This window comes from Setaria viridis, chromosome 3 (assembly GCF_005286985.2).
Source record: "Setaria viridis chromosome 3, Setaria_viridis_v4.0, whole genome shotgun sequence".
NCBI lineage: Eukaryota > Viridiplantae > Streptophyta > Magnoliopsida > Poales > Poaceae > Setaria > Setaria viridis.
In genome coordinates, this window is record NC_048265.2 from 1,597,098 (window position 1) to 1,618,519 (window position 21,422).

A 21,422-nucleotide genomic window follows, 5' to 3' on the forward strand; every position below is an offset into this window, starting at 1 on the left:
CAAAAAAAACTATACCATCAGTTTATTGCTGGTGAGAATATGAGAAATCATTCTTGGCTTTGCACGATCTTCGTCCTCCCATTTTTAAGCGTCTTTTCACTCTTTTGCATGGAAAACTGTGCAGCTTCTGTGTTTTTCGCTGAGCAAATTCTTCATGTCAGGTGTCACCATCAGACCTTTTCCCTCTTTCTTGCCGTCTTGCAGATGCACGACTGTTCAGTTTTTCTTGTTTCAGAACGCTGATGTCGAAAGTTTCTCTTTCAGTTTCTTGGTAATAATTTATTTCCTCCCTTTTCCGAACTATTGCCCGCAATGTTCAGATGTGTAAAAGCTCAATTTGAACACATAGTTTTCCTTTATGGAAAAGCAATGCTCATGACCAACACTTTTCATTTATTTGAAAGCCGGCAGCAAACTAATCCTGAGCAGTCGCGCGGAGCGCTTCACAAAAACCTTATTTGCCCTCTCCCAGTACAGGATCACAAGAGCAAGAGGTTCCAGAGACCTGCTCTCTCGTTCGCCGATGCACGCCGGCGCTCGAGATGGAGTAGACTACGGTGGCGGCGCAGCAGCGAGAAGAGGCAAAAACCCTAGCTCGGTTAGATGTCTTTTCGGTAGAGGCCGATATGTCGTATATATAGAAGAACCCACGATCTCACGTCGCGATTATGATCTAAACCGATTAGGCTTCCATATATCTCACTGATTTGAAGGCCAACTAACAAAAAAAATAAAACGGCAAAAGAAAACTGCAAGGGCTGGAGGTCGGATTTCGGTGGACCATTCACGCAGGTGTCGCACGCCATGCCACGCCACGCCCGGCGTGGCGTGGCGAGTGAGCACGCGCGCATGGAGCTTTACTTCTCTCCCCACACACATAGCTTGGAGGAGTGGAGACAACCTCCATATTTAGTTGGTCATCCTTCTTCTCCACTAACAATGTGAGACTAAAGGTTTGCACCACTCCAACCACTTGCTCATACTCACATGGGCTTTTAAGATTTATTTAGAATTTCTAAAGTTGCAATGGACCAAGTCCATTATTTCATCACCAGATGCAAAACACGATTTGTATAGTTCCAGAAGTAGGAGTAAAAAAGAAATGTACAAGGTTCGAAACCAGCAGTTAACCATATGTGGAGTACATGTATTTGATGATGCGGAAACCAGGAGAGCTCGATAGCTGGAAATGGTTTCGTTGTTAGCCGACGCAAGCAAACACGAGCACCGGTGAGCGCAGACCAATGCACGTCAAAGTCATGCTAGCGCTAGCGCAGGGAAAGGCCCGGCCATGGAGGCGAGGACACGGCCGCCCTGACCCTGGACAACATAATCGGGCGGGTGAAGCGGCTCCCGGCCTGCCGGATCGAAGGCGTAGGACGCACTGGAGGCCTCACGGTGACCGACCGGGCCGGGGCGGGAGCTGACGGTGCGTTCCGCGACGCAGATAGACTCCTTTTGAAGGAAAATCATGCGCAGTTGGTGTGGAACGTCACAACCAGCAAGCCGCCTATCTTACTATTACTAATTGAGATTTCTTTTATCTTACTATTACTAATTGAGATTTCTTTTGAAGCCTCCATATGAAATCACCTAGTGAACGCTTAAAAAAGAAAAAATTTATAGAAGTCTCTACATGAAGCCACCTAAAAATATTAAGTGGTCGCTCTAAGAAAGAGAAAAATCCTTAAAAAACCAAAACATCCGGCCATCAATTCAGTGTACCGTAATTATCATTGATTTTAATAGCCGTTGGATGTACTTTGTTTCTAAAATTACCCACCTATACTATTATAAATGATTAACAAAAATAACCCCATGTATCTATATCTAAATTACCCACATATGCCACTATAGAAAAATTAAATCTAAATCATCTGCCGGTCACATCTGACATACATGTGCCACTATAGAAAATTAAATCTAAACCATCTGCCGATCAATCTAACATAATAAATCTCTTTGCTTCAAATAAAAAATCTTCTAACTATCCTGATGTGCCTGTCACATGCAGCAATGTAATTAATCTCTTGCCCTTAATTATCTCTCTCCCATATTTAAATCATAAAAAGAATCTATCCTAAAAAGGATCTTTAGCTAATACAACTAACAAACTAAATACGTACGTGCAGATGCCTGCCTATCAGATATAACGTAGTTAATCTCTTGCCTTGAATCTCTCTCCCATATTTAAATTATAAAAAAATCTATCCTATAGGGTTGTACGTGCATATATAAAAAGAGAGCTCTCTTTTGTATACTGCTTCCATCATCAACAGAACGAGGCCCTGCTGCTATTCAACAGAAAGGTACGATCAACTTGCCTTTGAGCATTCTTCTAGAACTGTTATTCCTATTCAATGTTCAAGTGCTACGGCCAGGAATCGAATGGCTGTGCGGAACCTTTTAGACCCATTGGTTACACTAGAGATCAACGCACAGCGAGACATTGTTTTTGGAATTTGTTTGATTCCCCCTCTACAATTAGATTAATTTTTCATGGTATATGTTACTACTACTAAATCATTTGTTTATTGTTTGGCCTGCTGCGTGCGTGGTATAGATGAGTTGCTTCTCACCATTGTTCTCAAACTGTTATTCCTATCTAAATTTATTTTACTTGATTGTTGTTTGTGTACCATAACTTCTGTATAGAAAAATTCCATGTTTGTAGATCATGTCTTTTGTATAGAAAAATAGCTCAATTAGATCCATCACCATCTTTTGCTTATGTAGTTGAACAAGTTGCAATGGTGAACAAAACCTTAAGTGAAAATAGACCGGAAAGGAATTGTGGAACATCAAGGCAAGGGTAACCAGATTGTGGAATGCAACCTTACTCACTAGTGGTGAACAATTAAGTCTTGACATGATCCTTATTGATCACCTTTGATTGTATTTTTGGTCTAATTTTTGGTTTACAAATTATTAATGATGATGCAAAATTAGGGAACCATGATGCACGGTGTTATCAATAAGGCCTATATGGAAAAGTTCAAACCATTGATTGAAGAAGGCAATGTGTACATAATTGCAAATGTCAGAATCACACCAGCAGCATAGAAGTATCGGCCAGTGGAAAATGACAGGATAGTCAGCTTCTTGCCCACAACTACTCTAAAAAAGGTCAAAGATACTGAAGACATTCCAAAGTATAGTTTCAAAGTCATGAGCACGGATATGCTTTCAGCAAGAATAAATGTGGACATGTACCTATCAGGTAAACCATTACTGACTTTACAATTTTTACACTTCCACCTATTCAACGGCCATCTAATAATAATTCATATTTATGTTTCATAGATGTTATAGGTATCGCAGCACACATTGGATCGATAGAAGAAACAAGGACAAACTTCGGATTTACCAAAATCCCTGATATTGTGCTCCTGATCGAGTAATTCTCTTTTCTTTCGTAGAAAACAACTACAAAACTTTCAACGTTTACATGCATGCTACAGAACTTTTGTTGAACTAAACAATATCTTCTATAGCCTCCAAATAATTAATTTTGTAGTTAGATATTTAAAATATTTATTTTTCACTTTTAAATTTGTAGTGACATTAAGTTAAAGTTAGATTTTGGGGAGACAAAGTTGAGGAAGTTGATGATAGGACAAAATCCCATGTCATCGCAATAACATCTACAACTGTGAGGAAATTTAGCAGTAAGTCTTCATTAAATATGAGCTATTCAATATTAGTCATTCAACAAACTAACCTTCTAGGAAAATAAATAATTGACATTTTCTCAGGGTATTCTCTATCGTCAACCAATGCAACAAAAGTTGTAGATTTACCTATTCCTGAACTAAGGATGCCCATGACAGGTAAGAAAACTTAGATATTATTTTTCTATTTTAATCTATGTAGCATGCACTCTAACATGATACATTCTTTTGTATGAAAAATAAGGTGTGCTGCTAGATGCATGGCTAATCTTTTGGCAAAAATTGGCATAAAAATTTACCAGTTCAGTAATAATGCAGTATAAACCTCAAGTTGCGATTGAATAATACAGAAGAATAGAAGAGAGGAAAGGTAGTGCCTGTGAAGCGAATCCTTGCTGACGAATCGGAAATCCATCAGAACGACGACTCCAGCGGCATCTCGCGAAAACCTGACTTTTCTGATCGGCAGGAGTGCCAGCGACCTCTACAAGGCAGCCGATCGTAGGCAATCAGGACGGGTGATTAGTGAATCATACGACAGATGCCAGGCGAGAAAACACAGAGCACACCTGCACCAGCTGCTGCTATCTTCACCTATGCCTATCCGTGATCTGATGAATGGGGAAAGGTAGAAAACACAACAGTACACAGCACACTGTTTTCTTTCTATTTTAAATGCGACAAGTTCCTCTGGGCTGTCGACAGGTAGAGTCCTTACATCTTCTGAGCATTCACACAGTGAATATGTATTCCAATACAATATTTTATTGATTCACCAGAAACCTACAAAATATTGACAACGTGAAACCTCAATTCATTAAAAAAATCAAGTCAGGATAAAACGAGCATGACTACACACTAATAAAAAATAATTCAAGGTAGGTAAGGCCTTTTAAAATTCATGAACACCACCATCATGGACTCGACTCGAAAGGATACGCATTACCCAAGGCATTTCACTAAACTTCTAAAGCGAAATACAAAATTGTAATATAACCAACCTTATATTAACACCGGCCATCCATAATTTTTAATCCATGTAGCCATCTATCAAGATAATACGTGCCCCTTAAATAACCTAACTTAATCAGGAAAACAAATAGTCCCTAGCGATGACATGTATTGCAATTTTTTTTAAAAAAATATGTCTATCTCTAAACCAACAAACAGAAAAAAAATATCTATCTAAATCTAAATCTCTTCCGTTCTCACACGTCTATTAAAGAGAACACAACCAATCCCATCCACGTTCCATAGAATCCATCTAAAAGCCTCCTCACTGCGGACGGCATTTGACGGCAAATCAACGGAAGATCATCCTCTCCAAATATCTGGACGGCATCACCATCTTTCTCTCACCAACCTACGGAGCTACAACGATGTTGCAGAGATCAACTAGGTAACCTACCAATCACCCTCCCCTTTTCTATATGCTCTAAAGAACATGTGGATTAATTATAGGCCTATAGGAGCCGACCAACCTAGATTAATATGAAACTACTCCAATATTAAATGATAATCCAAATCATCTGTACTACTGTATTCTATAGGATTAGCACAAAACTCCTCTAGGAGGTGTGCTCTTTTTCAGATTCAGAAATATGCAAGATCCTTTAGATACGTTTTCCTTTCGCTATTACACCCTAATTTCTTCATATAACTTCTTCTTTCCATATTGCATCGATTTTAAATCCATTCCATTTAACACATGCGTTGAGCAATATAAGAAGAACCGGAACAGGATGCTCCTGGTGAAACGAGCAACACAAGAGCTGGCCAAGTTGGAAAGAGGATAATATTACCGTCTTCTTTTCAAGGGCGCACAAATTACAAGGAAAAAAACTACCAACATGCTATGATGACATGTCATTTGGTTGGATACCCTAACCTATTTGTGTCATTTATATGCAACGCCATTGAGGAAGCAGAAGATCAGAAAGCATCACCGGAGATACCTGGCATCAACCGTACCATGGTTCAAGAAAAAATGAAGCAAATCATGAGACACATAAAACAAAGAATACACTGTGGTGGAGCCGTTACAGGTAATGATCTGAACAACTCTTAGTTAGTAATTATTCATTAACAGATGATAAACTAACGGATGCCATTTTAAATGCATATATTTATGCAGTTCAATTCCAAAAGGCAGGCCTCGGCACACCCATATACTCAAATTGTCTTGATAACTGCTACATTGGGGGACAAACTATAACAAGAAGACAACAAACACCGAGATTTGCTTCTTATTGTGGTGGATCTTTCAATAAAAACAAAGTTAACTGTACTTATCCTTTTTCGAGCATAGTATGCAATACAATCTTAAAATTATATTGATTTCTCTACCCAATTATGATGACCAAATGCTCATTAATATATTGTATTTACAGTCCACGTTGCAAAATAGTGTGAAACTTATTATGATGCTACTAATAAAATTAAACAACAACTTCTAATAATAAAAATAAAGACTAGCCCGTGCAGAAGTACGGGTTGATAGACTAGTGTGGAAAATCAGACGAAGGACGCCTGGTCCGACGTTGTTGGAGGGAGCAGTGGAGAAGCTAGCGACTAGCGACTGAACAAACCACGCTGCTCTACTTGTATCAGGGAAAAAAATAAACAGAGTTGCATCTTGCAGTTCAGCAAGCGTTACATATCTGTGTGGTTCAGTTTTCAAAAAAAAGAATATCTGCGTGGTTTGCATGTTTTTGCTCTGTAACAAAAACATCTATGTGCCTTGCATTGCTCTGTGCATAAAATCAGTCGGACGGGTGAGGATTGAGATGAAAATTTGCCGTCCAAACAAAGCCTGCAATGACTGATTGCAGGCTTGGGATGCTAGCCGGATGAGGGATGACGCCGCAACTGCACCCAACTCAACCCTCCTTTTCTAACCAACACGCGCGCGCGACACGACACACACGGAGCACGAGACAAAATCAGCCTAAGCACAGAACACATCTAGGGAATAATGGAGGGAGATTAGAAGAGCACTGAAAGATTGTCCACGTCAATTCACTTCCAAAAGGGAACAGGTGGAGACGATCAAAAGTCTCCACATAGCATGTTTTTTTCAACAACAATACAACACTATCGATCAGATCCGGCATCCACTGCAACGAAACTATAGTGAAAGACGGCCAGCAAACTTATTGTTTAACCTAACAAAGTACACAAATTTCCCAGCAACTCCCATCAGAATACACATATCCTAGCTTCACCGTTTCCCATTTAACCTTGGAACATCAATCAACGCATGTATATCATAGCACACGGCTGCACAGAGTAATTTTACTTCTTTGTCTTATTAGGCATATCCGCTACTACCTTGCCCATGCAAGAAGCGCACGACAACACAGGTTATGTTGTCACTGCTCTCCCTCTTGTAGGCCTCTTGCAAGAGCTTCTTTGCAGCCTCTTCCGGGTCCTGAATGGATCTGGTCATGGCGACAGCTTCCTGCGTGACAAGAATTGTAAATGGGGTGGTACCAAGCACAACGAATATAGTAAGAGACCATCAAGTATTCTGCTGCTTTGCATTTCCTTAAATTACCTCGTTGGAGACCACATCCCACAGCCCATCACTTGCAAGGATGAGAAACTCGAGTGTATCATCGACAACTTCCTCCTAATGACCCACCAAAGCATTACAGAACACATTCATCAAATTTTCAAGTGTATAAATCATAGAGATAAAACACGACTAAGGAAAACAATACTTCTTCAGGATATAACATGACTTCTACAGTTCTACTGAATGTTTGTGTGATCTCAAAAGTCAAAATTGATAGAAAGCATCCATGACAAACATTTATCACCAAACACCTAGATGGCACAATGCCGACTAGATGTGGCAAATAATAACATCCCAGTTAGGATATTATTATTACTAACTGAGCATAGCATTAAGATGAATACCTATCCACATATTATGCATTTTGGGAGAAGAATAAGTGAAAAAATAAATATTGAAATGTCGGAGATTACGTACTCGGATCTCCGGATCCACAACTACATATTGCTTTAAGAGTTTGTCACCAAAAGCACGAGAAACAGCAAGTACACCACCAACACGCCATGTTCCTATAGAACAAAGCATGGTCATTAGGAGGAGAACCATATCCCACCAAGAAACTATGAAGAGAATGCAGTGACTGACATACCTGCCCACATCACAAAACCTCCAGCATCTTCAATGCGTTGCCGCTCATCAGTCTGATCAGGCTTGTGATCTTTTGAAACAGCAACAGCTGCAAAATCCAGCAGAACACATCAGGTTAAGAATGGTGTTACCAGTTACCACTGAGAAACTGATGCAGATTACTCCTCATACTCAAGACATGTTTTATCTTGGTCGTAGACTTAATGACTATTTGCCTAGCTTAGCAAGACAAGGCAAACAAGGCCAAAATTCGGACCTTAGGAAATTCCTCAAAAAACATCATATTGTACTGTAACCAAAATTTAGAAGCATGCATTTTGCAAGATAAGACAACAAGGTCAAAATTCAGACCTTAGGAAATACCTCCCAAAAACACCTTATTGTGGTATCACCTAAATTCTACAGGCATGCATGAATAAAGCAAAGGGCATGCATCCTACCACCATCCTTTTTCCATAATCACAAAAGGTCTTACTTAACAAGTCCAATACTCCAGTTACTTACCAATAACCAATATCAAGAGCATCACAAAAGTAAAAGTCTAAAACTGTAATGTAATGCACTATTGTACTTGTAGATTGATGGAAAACCACAGAAGATTGTTCCTTGTTTTTATGTTCTACTATTTTCACTAAAGAAGTTTTAGAGGAAAGCAAATTGTCTCAGGTAACTATTAAGTTAAAACAACAAGGGTATTTGAAGAGGAGGCACAGTGAAGTCTTTGATTACCATTTCCTCCCCTGCATATGATGGCCCTAGAGTCACCAACATTTGCGACAAAGAGGCGATCACCAACAAGGACAGCAGTTGATGCAGTCGATCCACACTGATTTTGACTACTGTCAGATTCTAAGAATTCACTGTCGGTGCTTTTATAAGCATCATCTGCAATAGTACCACCATGCAAACTCTCCTGATTGTGCTCACACATTTTGAAGCCAGTGGAAAAGGGGACAAAAGAATACCTATAGCGACTTTGGTATCACTGATGAACTTTGGATGCCTAAGAAGATGGCTGAACAGGTTTTCTTTCACATACTCTGCTACTTTAGCACCACCATGACCTACACAAATAAACCAACCCTATGGGGTCAGAAAGAACTAGCTACAGAAGAAAATTACGGTCAAATTATCTAAATAAATCATTCTCAATTGAGATAAACCCGTACCGTCAAATACTCCAAAAAGACCAACTATCTGACCATCCACACAGTCAATTTTTGTTTCATAGAAGTCTTCCATGGAAGCCCTTTTACCAGGGGAGCTTGCATAGCCATAGCTAAATTTACCATTCTGGCTGGCAGAAAAATAAATGAGAAATACTAAGCAAATAGGTAATACAGATATAAATGATAATATTCCATTAGTTTGATGTTTGGATAATGGCAATGGACTACTAAGCCAAGCTACAAGAACAATACTCAAGGGATCCCAGTTAGGTATTTTGAAAAGCTATAGCTGGACAGATTCTTGCCTTGTAGAGCTACAACAGCGATGAGCTAATGTCCTATATTAAAACGAACCATCACAGAAAGCTGACATAAGTTCATAGGTAAGATGAGACAAGGTCAGATTTATAGAACAATACTAGCAACAAGCCATCCAAGCATGTTAACAGTACTATCCATTAACTTGATTGATCTGAACTGATGGAGCATATGAATGCTTTAATATTCTCTTATCTTATGTTATCAACCCTACATCTGATCCACACTTGAAATGCCATTTTTTTCATTTGGAATAATAAATTCCTGCTCAAATTTATTCAAGACCAACATGATGACCTTAGCCTAGTTTTTTTTTCAGGTATTAGCTAGTCTGTAGCATTGATGTATACTTTGGCTTTGTGAGCTCTTGTTCCTTGTGAAAGTGTATTCGTATATCCTACTGAATTGATAGACATAATCACATAGCTACAACCAGATTCGCTTTTTTAGGTAACAAAGCTTAGGCCATTCCATTTTGACAGGATCAGTTCAGTTTCGAGCTAAAACACTAAAACACCAGTTTTGGTCATAACATCCAGGGAACCCTCTCCATTGTTTATGCCAAATTCGTGTGATGCATCAAGCAACGTATCCCAAAACTACATGCGACACGTCACATTTATGAAAATAATCGCAACCAAGCTGAGACAGACGAGCCCACACCACCAAGGAGATTTACAAATTGAAGCGCCCACGTCACAATTCGAGCAGAGAGAGCACAAATCAAACAACAACCATGGGGCGAGTGAGAGAGCGGTGCTGAGAATCGTCACCACCTGAGGCCGCCGCCGCTGACGGGCGATCCATCGGTGGGGTTGCCGATCACCGTGCTCAAGTACCCCATCCCCCGCAGATCACCAGCTGTGGTGACGAGCCCGCTCGGATCAAGCAGCTGGGAGCAGCGAATCGGCCCTCCAACGCGTCAGGTTTGCGGCAAGATTTGGGAGGAGCGGAAGCGGAAGGGGGAGGACGAGGCGACGGGGTTGGCACATTTCTAGTGGAAAACTCCTTGCTCGCTCGTCGGCGCTTTTGCGGCTAGGCCCTCGCGTTACCGGGGTATTCGCTCTCGCTTTTGGATGAGGTGCCGTGCGAGCGGCGAGGCCGAGGTGCTCTTTTCACGTGAGCGAACATGGCTTTCGCGGCTTCCGGACTTGTACCTCCTGCAAGCTTGATCCTTCGAGAACATCGAGGGCGGATCACCGCGTGTCGCCGCTGGATTCGCCGGCTTCCGCCCCAAGCAAGTTCCTGTTCCGTGTCGCCGCCGTCCACCGTCCACCGTGAACGGCGCGTACCGGTACGGATGGATCGCGATGTCAGACGAACTTATGGGTTTTGTTGAGACAGTGCGTGTGTCAGTATTTTGACCTAACATTCCTATCGTATTCGTTCCACCGTTTCAAAAATGTAGGTCGTTTTAGTTTTTTAAAATTCTACTTTGATACGTAGCAAAATTTATATATCTCAAAAATTTAAACAACCTATATTTTAAAATAAAAGGAATATATGTTACCGAATATCCATATACAAAAGTTCAATTTGCTCACCGTCTTAAGCTTGTTTAGATCCCAACAGGGCTATCCAGCTAATCTGAATAGACTTAACTAATTTTTAGCTAACAACTTCTAACTAGCCAACTAACAATTACTCGCACCTTCCTTTTATATATGACGTTGGCATTTTTCTATGACGTTTTATATGGTGTGCGTGAAAAATAAATTGCCGAATTGTGTAACAGATAAACAAAGCTGTTGAGGAAAATTTTCTAAGGACGTTTATATACAAGAAAACACATTTAAGTTGAACAGGACTACCTGACTAACTACGAGAAATTGTAAGACCAACTTTCTCGCGAAAAAAAAACACTTTTAAGACCAATACTAGTATTTCCTCTGCTTGCCCTCAATTTCTCGGACGATGTGGGGGCAGCTCGCCCTGAGCCGGTTGAACCCCTCTGTCCCCTTGACGTGCTCCCACACGTGGTCCGGCGTGGCGTACTTGACGCAGGCGTCCTCGAGCAGCCGGAGGTCGTACCTGACCGCCATCGACAGGATGTCCGCCACCGTGAGCGGGGTCACGAACGAGCAGAGCCACTGTTCGCACCGCAGCTTCAGCCTCTCCGCCCCGTACCTCTCCGCCGCGAAGAGCATGGCCTCCACCGTCTCCTCCGTCGGATCCACGTAGCTCATGCCCGGCAGCTGGTCCGTGTACACCACGTGCAGCAGCGCCTCGAACGCCTGCGCCGTCATCTCCTCCTCCTCGACGTTGATGTACCGCCATGGGTACTTCTCCGGGTTGTCAACGAGCTCCCGCATCTCCTCCCGGAACACCGGCGACCGCGCCGAGAGAATGCACGAGTGCGCGCGGAAGGTGGTGCCGCCGACGGCGTACGTGACGTCCGACCCCTCCTGGCTTTTGAGGAGCCAGAGGAAGTCCGAGGACCGGGTGTCCGGCGGGGTGGCGATCGCCGGCGCCTCGGCGAGGAGCGGGCACGGCGGCTTCCCCCTGAACACGCCGAGCTTGCACCGGACGATCAGGCGGTCGCTGCGCATCTGCGGGGCGGACTGGAGCTCCGCCGCCGCGCGCTGGAAGCCGAGGTGCTCCGAGCTGTTCGCGTTGCTGTTGTCGAACGTCGCCCTCACCTTGGCGGACTTGTTGTTGCCGCCGGCCTCCTTGAAGTTGGCCAACTCGAACGCGAACTCGGCCGTCGTCTCCGGCTCGCCGGACCTCCCGCGGGCGAGGAAGAAGGACACGTTGTCCTTGCTGCCGGCGTCGTGCCCGTTGGGGTACACCTTTATGTACCAGTTGCTCCCGCCGAGCCGGAACTGGGCGGAGCGCAGGCACTCGCCGCACGCAAGCAACGCCTTCTTCTCCGAGAATTGGCTGATGGTGAGCGTATGGGACCCGGTCACGACCTCCGGCACGCCGGTGGCTGTGGACGTCGAAGCCGCGTCCGTGTCGGTCGCGGAGTCTAGTGCAAAGCTTTTCATCCACGATGGCGTAGGGACGACCATGCCGCCGCCATCGTCAGCCTTGGCCGTGCGTCTCCAAGGGAGCACCAACGGCGGCTTCGCCACCACCTCGGCGTCGATGAGCAGGGTGCACCTGACAATGATGCTGTCGTCGTCGCGGACGCACGCCGCCGCCACCTCCCGCCTCCTGGCGAACTCGACGTAGCCCTTGCTGAACCCGCTGTCGCCTATCGCCAGCGCGGTCGTCTTGGCGGTGGCGTCGTCGAAGACGGTGCCCTCGCCTTTCTTGTCCAGGATTTTGACCGTGACCACGGCGTCGTAGAAGTCGAACGGCTGGGTGCGGCACTTGACGAAGACGGCGACGAAGTCCCGCGTGGCGGGGGTGAAGCCCGTGGGGTACAGCTTGACCCGCCACGATCGGCCATGGAAGTCGAACGCCTTGGATCGCAGCGCCTCTCCCGCCGGCAGCTGCGCCGCCTTGGAGTAGTTGGGGAAGGTGAAGGCTCGCGTCGTCGTCAGCGTGATCACGGGGCCGCGCGAGGCCGCTGGGCGCGCCGGAGAGCTTTTGGACGCCATTGGTGCAGTTCAATAGCGGTGTCGGTGAGGTCCTTTCCATGTGACATATATGGTAAGAGCGCTTGTCCCAATCTATATGCGAGACAAGTTCTAGTCCATGTACATTATGCAAATGTAACAGAGTTCGGATGAAACATGTCTGAAATACACTTCGCATCAAAAACATCACCAACCGGGTAAATATTTGTTATGTTCTCACTCAAATTTGGGACGGCTAGGATTGATTCTGTTGTCTTGTTTGCTGTGGGCTGATTTTTCTGTTGTTTTCCTCGGGACAGTTTGTGATACGGTTTCCAGGCAAGTAAGTAGTTCTGTTTTATTTGTTGATCGGGCAGGGACGATGCCTGGCGTTTCTAATCAGACTACGCGATCCGTTGCAGGAGATGCAGCAGCTCGGCATCTGTTATGCCGACAGATGCAGGAGTTGAACATGTAGTGATGCCGGGGCCCTCCATCCGGCTCCAATTTTGTAGCTACTTCTTCCGTTTGGCTTTCTAGACTTACACTATATTTAGATGTATACAAACATCTATTGAACATAGAAAAGCTAAAATAATCTACAATTTAGGACGAATGGAGTATATAAAAACAAGCCCTTGAATCCAATATCCCTGAATGTGCTCCAATGCCGTATTTGCTATTCTATTTTGTAAACACTTCCTTCATTTCAAATTGCATGTCATTTTAACTTTTCTAGATATATAGATATCATTATGTATATAGACGCACAGTGCATAGAAAAAACTATGTATTAAAAACGACCTACAATTTGGAACAGAGGGAGTATAAATTTGTTATCTCTCTAGAAAAAGCCCTTTGAATTAAAGTAAACATGAATGTGTGCAAATAACTAGTTTTTTATTTTTGAACGAACCACACAAGATAGTGCGAGTTTCCGTTGACTGCAGCCCTGGGATATCAGAGCTACTAGCTAGCACTCGGACGTTCAAAACATTAAAAATTACCTTATGCAACATTAGCGGTCACTATTTGTAACATGAAAAATAATATGTAAAAATGACTACGTTATTTGACTCTGGGATAGGAAATTCCCAGCGCAACATGAACACTATGTTTCATACAATATTCACTGTGAAACACAGAAACAATAATTGCAATATCGATGAATTATTAAGCACCGAGAAGATATCGAATTTAAATTCATATTCGCTGCGGCATTTATACCACTCGGATTCAATTGTGTATTCCTTAACATATGAAAAACGAATCGCTGCGGTATTTTTATGGGATGTTTGGTAGTACTTCACTCCATAAAAAATAACTCCACTCCACCAACTTCATCTTTTTGCAGCTCCACTCCACCAACTCCAGGAAAATATGGAGTTGTTGTATGTATTTAGCTAATTACAGTGCTCCAGCTCCAGAAACATGAGAATATGTTGTGAATAGTCTCTTTTACCCTTTTGTGAATGGGCTCACAAGTCTGTCTCTCTTTTCTCCCATCCTCTTCCTTTCTCTCTTCTCTTTTCTCCCCTTCTCTTCCTTTGCTCCCGATCTCGCGCAGGGGCGTCGGCCTGCGCGCGCCGAAGCGGCCCTTCGCATGGCATTTTGCGCAGCGGCGGCCTGGCCCCACGCCCGGCGAGCAGCAGCGGCACGCGACCTCAGTTGTCGATGACCTCCTCTCCAATCTCCTCCACGACCTCCTCTCCAATCTGGCAGGCAGCCTGCACGCCGGCATCAGTGTGGCCATTAGCATAATTCTTCTCCGCCAATAGCTCAAATTTTTGAACACTGGCGCGCCGTCCGGCTGGTGCCGCAATGGCACCGTGCTCTAGTCGGCAGGGGCAGCACGGCTCCAGCAGGTGGGGGCGGCATGGCCCCGGCGGGCGGGGCAGCACGATGATAGCGGCACAGCTCCGACCGACAGGAGGGCGCAGCCCCACGGCCCCAGTGGGCGGGGGCGGTGAGGTCCGACGAGCGGGTGCGGCGAGGTCTAGCGGTCGGGGGTGGGCTGGCAGCGGCGGGCGATGGCGGTCGGGGGCGGTGTGGTCCGGCGGTCGGGGGTGAGCCGGTCGCAGCGGGCGACGATGGTCGGGGACGGCGTTGTTTGGCGGTTTGGGGCGACGTGGTCTGACAGGCTGAGCGGCAGAGAGAGAGGAAACGGTGACGGGGTGGGGATAGAAAATTTAGAAACGAACCGGTAAGTTGTGTAATTGGTGGTAATGGTGGGTAAATAACCCCAACTCCACAAGGAAGTCAGAAACTGATGTTTTTGGAGCACCCCTTGAGATACTCCAGGAAAAAAACGTGGATCTGACCCCTAGTTCCACGTTTTTTCTGAAACTGGAGTTTAGGAAGATGGACGTATTTAGCAGGATATTTTGTAGAGTTGGTGGAGTGGAATTATTTTTTCTATTTTTTCTAGAGTAAAGTGCTGCCAAACAGCCCGGTATACCACTCGGAGTCGGATTCAACTCGATCTATTTCTTACCGATTTGTATAACGCGTAATCGTAGTTGATATCCCGCCGACGATTTCGCCGTTCCATAACTGGTTACGAGATCTCGACGGACGGAGGGATCATCCGCGTGAGGCGTGCGTGACCAATCCAAGCATCCCTAACTAGCCACACGAACGAAACCCTACGTCAGCGGATCGATGGGTTGCTGCCTCTCGGCGCCCGACGACGACGACGCCGGCGGTGGGCTGGACCCCGTGTCCGGCACCCACCAGTTCACGATCCGGCAGTACAGCCAGACCAAAGGCATCGGCTCCGGCAAGTCCATCCTCTCCCGCTACTTCACCGTCGACGGCCGCACGTGGTACGTGCGATTCTACCCCGACGGCTACACCCCCAACTCGCAGTTCGTCGCCTTATACGTGCAGACGCTCTACAAGCCGCATTGCCGCGCCGTCCGCGCCCGGTTCACCTTCGAGCTCCTCAAGCCCGACGGCACGGTCGGCTACGCGCGGCGCTCCGACCGGCCCTGCAGCTTCGACCGGTACTGCAACTGCTGGGGCTTCCGCGTCTTCGTCACCCGCGAGGCCCTCGAGGGCGCAGACCTGGGCGTCCTCCACGGCGACTCCATCAAGGTGCGCTGCACCGTGGAGGTCGTGAACAGCCGCCGGAAGAATCGCGGCGGCAACCAGGCCCGAGCCGCCGCCGCCGCCGCCGCGATGGCGCCCCAGTCGGACTTCGCGGCCAACGCCATGCAGTTCTTGAAGAGCGGCAGGGCGCCGTTCGACGTCAAGTTCTCCGTGGGCGGCACGGTCTTCGAGGCGCACGGGCTGGTGGTCGCGGCGCAGTCCGAGTGGTTCGCGACGGCGCTCTACGGCCACGGGGACGAGGGGAGGTGGGCGGAGGCGGGGATGCAGTGCATTACCATCTCGGACACGACCCCGGAGGCGTTCGAGGGCGTGCTCTACTACATCTACCACGACGAGCTGCCGGAGGAGCTGATCAAGGCCAGTGGCGACGAGGCCGCGATGACGCGGGAGCTGTTCGATGCCGCGGACATGTTCCTCATCGAGAGGATGAAGAGGATGTGCGCCAGCCGATTGCGCCGCTTCATCAAGGAGGACACGGTGCGGAGCATCATGGAGCTGGCCCAGGCGCACTCCTGCAAGGAGCTCGAGCAGGCCTGCCAGACTTACTTGGGCCGCCGTAGGCCTTAGTGTGTTGCGTTAAACACAAGCTCCAGTTTTGTAGCTAGATGTACTCTGGTGCTAGACATCTGCATCGGGAGTTGCATATGCATAGGCGATTTCCACAAGTTTTGATCTTCACTAATGTACACGAGCCTTCGATCATGTAAACTGCCAATCATCTTCTTCTCTGTTGGCCATTGGTGTTTCTATGTTTCTTTTGGGTGATGATATTACAGGATTTATCTGTGTGAATTAGCATGTCAACAATTTCTGTATTTAAGTTTTACTTGGTGAAGGCATTGTGTGCAGGGACGTGCTTTGTGGCTGTGTGTGTTGTGCGCAACTCGTCATCGTCAAGAAATGAAAAGTCAGCTGCCAGCCAGAGGGAAGTTTGGATAGGGGAAGGAGTGGCACGAGGTAAAAGAAACTGTGGCCTGTTGGATCTCGATCCCACGCAAAGAAAATATTGGGTGTTAAAACACATTAGCTGGAAGTAAGTAGGCAGACCCTTCGGGAAAGCAATTGATCAAATGATTAACAATGGGGGCTTCAGTGACTTTACCCTGATGTATGATGAATCTTCTGGCAAACTTGACTGAACTATGGAGGGAGAAATAAAATGACCCAAGTCGGGATTAAGTAGTTCGCTTTGCAGGTGCAAAGCTTTCTTTTACGGAACGAACCATGCATGTGAGCTGCTCATTGTACTTCATTAAAAAGGAGGGCGCAGAGTTTTCTGACGCCTTCTGCTTGCTTACTACCTTTAGCAATTAACACGGTGGATAGCCACAAGAAGAATTTTCGGCAGGAGCCTGCACTAAAGGTGTATGGATACCCACCACTAAACTTTAGCACCTATCACATCATATATTTGGATACTAATTAGGAGTATTAAACATAGTCTAATTACAAAACTAATTGCACAGATGGAGTCTAATTCGCGAGATGAATCTATTAAGGCTAATTAATCAGTTAATTAGCATCCGAACATCTGATGTGATCCTGCTAAAGTTTAGCACCTCGATCCAAACACCCCCTAAGCTTTCTTAAGTTCTATTCCAAGCTCAACGACCACGCATGCTCCACTCAATACTGAACATCCATGTGGCATTGTTTGGTACCACTGTGGGGAGAAGTGCTTCTCAAATAAGCTGCACTAATATGAGAAAAGCGCCTCTATAAGAAGCTGTGGAGAGAAGCGTGGTCAGAAGAAGCTTAAAAAAACGCGCCGTTTAGCTACTAGTTTCAGTTTATTTTAAGCATAAACATGATCTAAGCTGTTCAGTTCTGTTTGTGGAATTAAAATGATTCTGGTAGTAGTACACTGTGCACACCTGGCCCTGTTCAATTCAGTCGGGACATATCAACGGTCAGACTAATTGCTTGCGCCTTTCAACACGTATGCAGGTGTCTTTGTAACCCTGATATCTTCTTCGCGAACAAAATATTGGCATGAGCTGAGATTCCCTGGATTCACGATCTCCTGTGTTGTCAGGATGCGGGTCTTATTTTCTTTGCCTGCGCCTGGCTCGTTGCTTGCCATTGCCAGCTTTTCTTGTCGGTCCACAGATCGTGAACACCACCTGCCTGCGCCTTACAGTAGATTTTCTAATTCTTGCGGTGTACGTCGTGAACACCACCTGCCTGCGCCTGGCTCGTTGCTTGCCATTGCCAGCTTTTCTTGTCGGTCCACAGATCGCCATCGATGGAGGGGCTCCTCTAGCAGAGGGAAGAGGGTATCACTGATAGGTCGCCAATGATTCAGGGTTTGCTTGTCTCTGTCCATGGATTTATGATTGGGGGGAGAGCAATCACGTGACCGTGTTGAAAGCTAAGAGGAGTACCATGCTAACCCCGTCATCCTCATCTGAAAGGCGGTCTGTTGAGCCCATCTTCTTTGTATGACTCTCCTTTCTGGTAGGCGGCAGGCAGCGAAGGCCGGGATCAGCAACACAAAATGGGGAAGAAACGACGGACTCCGCTGTCATGTTGTCAGCAGCTACATCACTTGTCACCCGAGACAGTGATCATCGTAATAGCACGCGTAATCCACGAAACAGCTTCGAAAACAACTCAATCGATCGATCAATCAAATTCGAGGCTGGGAGAAAAAAAAAACTCCGGTTTCGTGCAAGCTACTTGGGTCTCCTAGAAAGGGACGATTCTGACAGTGCATGTGGCCGGCTAGGTCCCCTTGTTAGCCTCTTTTTTTGTCTGCAAATGACAGGGTTTCTGTAAGTTGATCTGCACATGAATAAAATGTACTTCCCGTCATGGGTGTACAGGCTGTGCGGCAGCTTGGACTTGTCAGTGAGGCCTGGAAGAGGCAAGACCGGCAGCTCGCCTCGTTTTCGCACTTAAACCAGGGCGCGATCCCGGCTTGTCGACGAGACGAGACAAAAGTCTGCGCAAGGTCTTTGTCTCTCCCTCTATCCAAACCACACACACCAATTGGGTGACAGAGACGAGTTATCTCAGTAGCTCATGCTCGTCCTCCTCCCTCCCTAGTCCTTCCATGAGTCAAACACTGCAGCTCTGAACACCGCTAGCAGGTCAATGGCTCACGACGGCAGCCACTCCCTGGAGCTCGCCGCTGCCCCCGAGCTCGACGACGATGGCCACACCCCGCGCACCGGTACCTACAAGTTTTCTCTCATCTTGCCTACAGCTGGCCACGCGTTAGTAGTAGTAGCAGTACTCGTGCTGACAGCGGCCATGGCTGCCTTCCTCTGGTTTTCTTTGTGTGTTCTTGCTGCTCGTCGTCAGGGAATCTATGGACGTGCTTCGCGCACATCATCACCGCCGTGATCGGGTGCGGCGTGCTCGCGCTCTCGTGGAGCGTCGCGCAGCTGGGATGGGTCGGCGGCCCCGTCGCCATGGTCTGCTTCGCCTTCGTCACCTACATCTCGGCCTTCCTGCTGTCCCACTGCTACAGATCCCCTGACTTGGAGAAAAGGCAGAGGAACTACACCTACATGGATGCCGTCAGGACGCACCTAGGTACCTGCTGGCTGCTGCCCCTTTTCAGATCATCAAATCCTGTGGCCTTTTTTTCACGACATCTTTGTTAGCTACTGCCACGAGTAGTACTTTTTTCAAAACGATCCTTTTCTTCTTTCCGTTCAAAAAAAAAATCTTAGTCTTTGGTTACTGGAAGCTTTGTTATCTTTCTGTGGCAACTGATGAGCCAAACGTACAGGGGAGAAGCGCACCTGGCTCTGTGGCTTGCTCCAGTACTTGAACCTGTACGGGACTGCAATTGCTTACACCATCACTACCGCGACTTGTCTCAGGTGATTCTGATCTTTGTCATGGATTTTCAGTTGGTAGCCACTATCCAGTCATGGCAAAATAGTTCCCGTTACCGAGAGTCACAAGCACAACTCCTCGTGGCAGGGCGATCAAGAGGGCCAACTGCTACCACAACGAAGGGCACGGCGCCCCCTGCGACGCACACGACGAGCACTTCTACATGCTGCTGTTCGGAGCAGCGCAGCTGGTGCTGTCCTTCATACCCAACTTCCACAACATGACGTGGCTCTCCGTCGTCGCCGCCATCATGTCCTTCACCTATGCCACCATCGGGCTCGGCCTCGGACTCGCCAAGACCATAGGTAACGTGCTTGATCGATCCATTCCAGTGAGCTGACGAAGCATATTCAGAAAATTAGCTCTTGAATCATGGACGCCAATCTTGTATCAGAAAATGGGACGATCAAAGGAAGCATCGCCGGCGTTCCGATGAGCACGCCGGCGCAGAAAGTTTGGCGAGTGGCTCAAGCAATCGGCGACATCGCGTTCGCCTACCCGTACACCTTAGTCCTACTGGAAATACAGGTAGGTACAACCTGAACTTTATCACTGTTCAGCAGGTACACGGATCGAGCTGCCTTTATCCATTTCACTGAAAGCGACGAAACATCTTTTTGGTGAAACTCCATCCACACAGGACACGCTGAAATCACCGCCACCTGAGAGCGAGACGATGCAGAAGGGCAACGTCATCGCGGTCCTGGCGACCACCTTCTTCTACCTCGGCGTCGGTTGCTTCGGGTACGCCGCCTTCGGCAACGCCGCTCCGGGCAACCTCCTCACCGGCTTCGGCTTCTACGAGCCCTACTGGCTCATAGACTTCGCCAATGCCTGCATCGTGCTCCACCTGCTAGGTGGATACCAGGTAAACTGACCACTGCAAGCTAAGAATTATTTGATTATTTCAGAGACTTGGACAGAGAGCTTGTTGAAACCATGCTAATGATTTTCAAATCTCTGCAGATGTTTAGCCAGCAGATCTTCACGTTCGCCGACCGTTGCTTCACGGCGAAGTTCCCGAACAGCGCGTTCGTGAACAGGTTCTACGCCGTGAGGGTGCCGGGCCTGCCGGCGGCGAGCTACAAGCTGAACCTGCAGCGGCTGTGCTTCCGGACGGCGTACGTGGCGAGCACGACGGGGCTGGCGCTGCTGTTCCCCTACTTCAACGAGGTGCTGGGCGTGCTGGGCGCGCTCATCTTCTGGCCCCTCGTCATCTACCTCCCCGTCGAGATGTACTGCGTCCAGCGGGGGATCCCGCCGTGGACGCGCGGCTGGGTCGCGCTCCAGGCATTCAGCGCCCTCTGCTTCGTCGTCGGCACATTCGCGTTCGTCGGTTCCGTGGAGGGCGTCATCAGGAAGAGGCTCGGGTAGTGTAGGGCAAGTGATACATGTGAATATGTGATGGAGCGGCATGCATGGCTAGTGCTTTTCTGTCACGGGAGATGTAAAGAGAAGGCTAGTAGAGAACAACCTATAACCTACTACACATTTCTTGTTCCTTTTGGACGTTCTGATGATTCTGAACCTTATGTTTTACATTGAAAACTCTAGTTTGTTGATAATGATGTATGATACTTGGCAACAATTTTCCAGCAAAACGAATCTCATTGAGCATCTATGGGCCAAGTCCTTT

At 46.8% G+C, this 21,422-nt stretch overlaps 3 protein-coding genes and 1 long non-coding RNA gene across 5 annotated transcripts; 3 read left to right on the forward strand and 1 right to left on the reverse strand.

Annotated features, from left to right (window-relative positions):
• The first annotated feature begins 336 nt into the window (after positions 1–336).
• LOC117850818 (uncharacterized) lies at positions 337–6,024 on the forward strand. Its single transcript, XR_011897693.1, has 4 exons — positions 337–3,220; positions 3,304–3,668; positions 3,756–5,716; positions 5,806–6,024. It is a non-coding gene; the product is annotated as an uncharacterized lncRNA (long non-coding RNA).
• A 639-nt stretch (positions 6,025–6,663) lies between these two features.
• Positions 6,664–10,384, reverse strand: LOC117850815 (probable protein phosphatase 2C 45). 2 transcript variants are annotated; one of them, XM_034732694.2, is made up of 8 exons: positions 10,100–10,384; positions 9,006–9,129; positions 8,802–8,900; positions 8,566–8,721; positions 7,838–7,924; positions 7,666–7,757; positions 7,228–7,302; positions 6,664–7,131 (listed from the first exon to the last, which is right to left on the reverse strand). In XM_034732694.2, exons 2-8 carry the CDS (start codon positions 9,076–9,078, stop codon positions 6,982–6,984), a joined length of 732 nt encoding a protein of 243 aa, XP_034588585.1. In that variant the 5' UTR covers positions 9,079–9,129; positions 10,100–10,384; the 3' UTR covers positions 6,664–6,981. The 2 variants fall into 2 exon arrangements, with proteins under 2 accessions (XP_034588585.1, XP_034588584.1); XM_034732693.2 differs by having other exon boundaries at positions 9,006–9,133; positions 10,100–10,383.
• A 5,103-nt stretch (positions 10,385–15,487) lies between these two features.
• Positions 15,488–16,504, forward strand: LOC117848055 (BTB/POZ and MATH domain-containing protein 1). The gene has a single exon (XM_034729359.1). The coding sequence runs from the start codon at positions 15,488–15,490 to the stop codon at positions 16,502–16,504; it is 1,017 nt and encodes a 338-aa protein (XP_034585250.1).
• Positions 16,505–18,807: 2,303 nt separating this feature from the next.
• Positions 18,808–21,403, forward strand: LOC117848307 (probable amino acid permease 7). Its single transcript, XM_034729655.2, has 7 exons — positions 18,808–19,112; positions 19,244–19,477; positions 19,677–19,770; positions 19,874–20,091; positions 20,181–20,314; positions 20,427–20,654; positions 20,753–21,403. The coding sequence occupies exons 1-7, from the start codon at positions 19,034–19,036 to the stop codon at positions 21,158–21,160; spliced, it is 1,395 nt and encodes a 464-aa protein (XP_034585546.1). The 5' UTR covers positions 18,808–19,033; the 3' UTR covers positions 21,161–21,403.
• The last annotated feature ends 19 nt before the right edge of the window (positions 21,404–21,422 follow it).